The following is a 4,109-nucleotide window of genomic DNA, read 5'->3' as shown; positions in this document are numbered from 1 at the left end:
TTTGGATAATATGGTACATTTGGAAGACACATAACGATAAATCTTTTAGAGAAGTAGACAGGAACCCTCTGGAACTTGTTAAGACATGCAGAAAGTAAGTGAGGCAATACTAGCTTCCCCGCAAGTGTACCTTATTGTGGAACCACGAGTATTAAACTTAGATAATATTTGTATTGTAGATGGTTCATGGACCTCTATAACTCAATTTAGTGGGTGTGGATGGGTTTAGAAAGACAGCTCAAAAATATCCAATTTATGGAGACTTAGAATTTTAGGCGACATGAAGCTTCTTTGCATACAAAACTAGATGCATTAAGATGGGCTAGGGAATACATGTTCAAACATTTATATTGCTAGAATTTTGGGACAGAATGCAAAACCTGGTTGAAATGCTGAAGAAACTTCAAGTTTGGCAAAACTTTGCAACGAAACTGAAAGAACCCTAAATTTGGTAAAATTTTGCAACAGAACGGAAAATATTGCAGATTCTTCAGATATGCTTCCTGGATTTTAAAATATCGTATATTCCAAGGCCTCAAAACGGAATTGCTAATCATTTAGCTAGGACTACTCGATCTTTTTATAGAGATCTTTGTTTTTTTTTTTGTTCTATTCTGGTTTAATTACCCAAATCACTTCAAGAATGAATAGTAGAATAGTTGTTTATTACTAACAAAATATAATCGTAAGGCTTGAAGCGCAACTTTTGAGATCGGCATCGGCTCCCTCAAGCTTTCACCTTTTTCTTTGTAGTCTCGCATTACCTGGTTACCATAACTAGCCCTGCTTCCCTGAAACCACATTCATAGCGCCAATGATCGACATTCAAACTATATGACAAAGCTTCTTTTTAACGTCCTTTAATAAATCTTCAACAACTTCACATTAAATTGTTCTTCTCCTTCTTCCTTTTTCTACCAAAAAGCTCGTATAAATGTCGAAACCCACAAATCTCATCACTACTTCCAATTTTTTTTTATTAACACTAGCTTTCAAGCACATCGTCCAATATGGCAACATCCCAGGCTCCCCCAGCTCATGCTACATGATTTTAAATCCGGCCGTTGTAGACAGATCGTTGCAACTTTTTTATCTAATTATTTAATTTCTTACAAATTCTTTTAGAAATCTTCAGTGATAAAACCTTTTGGAACATTTCCAACAAAAACTTTAAATATAAGGCTTACGTTCTCTGAGAGCAGCTCAATACTTTAAATTATAAGATTTTGAATAATACTCCGTCTGTTTTTTAAAAATGTATGTTTTGGTGTTTTCACACATATTAAGAAAACACATTAACTATACATCATTTTTAAAAATTATCAAATTCCAATGCATTTTAACCAATAGTCTTTCAATAAATTCAATCAATTTTATTGAAATTTGCAATTTTTATATAGGAAACATAAAAAATACAATTTTGTGAAACAATTTATTTTTTTAAAATATCTATCTTTAAAAAACAGAGGGAGTAGAAGTTATTGAGATTCTCTGTACAAAACTTTATATTTAAAATTTCGTATTTTTTAATTTCTCACAATTATGTGTCTTCTATATAATTTTGTTAACATTTATATTTATCATTTTAGTCCTTATAATAACTTTATGTTACCTCCCACATTGGTAACAATAGAACATTAATGTCTTTCCAAAGACTTATTGATCACTTCCATTTACACGCTATATTTTGTATGGTTTCTACCTTCGAGTTTTAGTTGCTTTGAAAGAGTTACGTCCCACATCAGTGACAATATAAGATGATTAAATGGCTCATAAAGTATCTTTAGTTCTTCTATCTTTAGGTTTTAGTGTGGAGCAAATCTATACCAAATGATAGAAATTTGTATCACTCATACCTTGTTCATATTTCATCACCTAACTGCGTCAGGCATTGACAGAATCTACTTCAATGGTGCTTTTATATATAACCAACAAAACCAAAACAGAGAAGTTTCATATGAGAGAAAACCATCAAAATAAACCAGAAAACTACATAGATAGATCATAACAGGGAATAAAAACAAAAACAAAAGAGAGGCATTTGCACTCGATCTTATATATCTAACAGCTTGTTCTTAGAAGCTTCAGCGATCATAGAGGTCACTTCATGCAAAACCTCAGTCTTCTGCAACACATACTCGATTTCCTTGGCCTGCAACAGCTTAAGCTTCTCTTCAACCTTCTTCTTGGTCTCCACCGGAACCAAACTCCACCTCTGTTTCACACAATGCTCATCAACACCAAACCCCACAATCCCCTTAACAAGAAACGAGTTCTCGAACCAATCATGCTTCTTAGCAGCAACAGACGACTCCACATCTTTCTCCTCATCATCACCAACAACCGCTTTACCATTGGGCGAGGCGCCGCCAAAAGAAAGCTCCTGCTTCACGGAGTCGAGCTTCTTAGTCTTCTTCTGGCTCTTTTTCGACGCGCCGTTCGACTTAACAGCCGACTCAAGACCCATCCCATCAGGTCCCCAGATGTACTGACACAACCTATAAGACTTCTGATCATGAGGTTTGGTGAATGACGGTTTCTCTTTACCAATGTACTTTTTCCTTAAGCTCCTAATCTTATCCATAAACTGGTTCTTGCTAACCTCAAAGCTAATAGACTTCTTGATATAATCATAGTACACATTAGTGTCCTCGTAAGGAGACTTCCCCGTCTCCTTCTTGAAATCGATCATACCTTGTAACACGGCAATCTCGTCTTCCTCCGTCCATAGCCTCTGAAAGGCGCCGGGCTTCTTTGAGTCCTCTCCCATCTTCTTATCCTCAACATCCTTCTTGACTCGCTTCGAGTTCGTCGTCTCCTTGGAAGAGGAGACTTCGCTAGGCCGCTTCGCTCCTGATTTCTTCGCCGGTAGAGCTAGGGCAACCGGAGGAGGAGGAGGAGCGGGCTTGGCGGTGAGGATGGCTTTGCCAGATCCCTTGTTTTTCGTTGGCTGCTCGGGCTCAGATTCGGAGTCGGTCTCGGTCTCGGATCCGGACTCTGAATCGGAGGCTTGTGTGGCGGCGGGGAGGGAGGCGGTGGGTTTGCCTGGGACGGCGATTGTGACGGCGGCGGCGGAGGAGGAAGGAGGTTTGGCGGGAGCGTCTTCTTCGGATGAGGAGTCGTCGTCCTCTTCTTCTTCTTCTTCCTCGGCGGAAGACTCGACTTCTTCGTCGTCGCTTGAGGATGCGGCGGGTGGATCTTCGAGAGGGTTACGCTTCTTCGACATTGGGGGCAGCTTCGAGGAGAAGTGGTTTTAGGGTTTTTTTGTGTGTCTGTGGGAGGGCAAGTACAGTTTAGAGAGAAGGGAATATAAAGAGGAAGTGTGTTGCTGTCTTCCAATAGATACTTTCCTTTTTCTTTCTTTTTCCTTTTTTTTTTTAATTTGGGTTAAGGAATTTAGGATTTAAGGTTTATTGGTTTAGTTAAGTGCTTGGTTGCGTAAATGTAAATGTAACTATTATTAATTTTATACATTTTTAGTTAATTAATAAAGCGATTTCTTTTGAATAAAAATGAACTATTTTATTTCTAACCTATTTTATTTTGGAAAACATTTAAATTTATTCTAAAGTTTCAAATAAAAAGAATAACCCAAATGACCAAAGCCCAAATCAAATGAGATCTGAAACTGAAAGAAAAGCTAAGCCCAGAAAATTAGATTTTATTTACTTGAAAAACGATAGGAATGTGTCAGAACGAAAAAGACGGATGTGTCGGAAAAGAATGAGGAAAGTTCTTCAAAACTTTAACGGTAAGATCCTTCTTAAATATCTTATAAATACAATAATAGTATTCTATTATAAATAAATTAATTAATTTTAAATAATAAAGCCTAAACTAATTAGAAAATGATAAATATTTGCCTTTTCTTAAAGGAATTGTTTATTTTCAATATTTTAAATAGTTTTCAATAGGTCTATACTACTAAAACAGAATATTTACTATGATTATTCCCTTAACTTTACCAATTGATTACAAAAACTGTATATATCTTTTTGTCAGCATTATTTGCAACCAATAAAAAGTTATTATTTTGCAATTACATTAATGAGTACTAAATATAATTCATTTCTTAGATTTTTCTAAAAATTTTGTTTCCTAAATATTTA

The 4,109-nt window shown here is 36.0% G+C and overlaps 1 protein-coding gene across 1 annotated transcript; it reads right to left on the bottom strand.

Annotated features, from left to right (window-relative positions):
• Nucleotides 1–1,902: 1,902 nt before the first annotated feature.
• On the bottom strand, nucleotides 1,903–3,298 carry LOC108837909 (probable transcription factor At1g61730). The gene has a single exon (XM_018610907.2). It carries the CDS (start codon nucleotides 3,224–3,226, stop codon nucleotides 2,054–2,056), a length of 1,173 nt encoding a protein of 390 aa, XP_018466409.2. The 5' UTR covers nucleotides 3,227–3,298; the 3' UTR covers nucleotides 1,903–2,053.
• Nucleotides 3,299–4,109: the final 811 nt, after the last annotated feature.

This window comes from Raphanus sativus, chromosome 9 (assembly GCF_000801105.2).
Source record: "Raphanus sativus cultivar WK10039 chromosome 9, ASM80110v3, whole genome shotgun sequence".
Lineage (NCBI taxonomy): Eukaryota > Viridiplantae > Streptophyta > Magnoliopsida > Brassicales > Brassicaceae > Raphanus > Raphanus sativus.
This window is presented reverse-complemented; position numbering and strand designations above follow the sequence as displayed.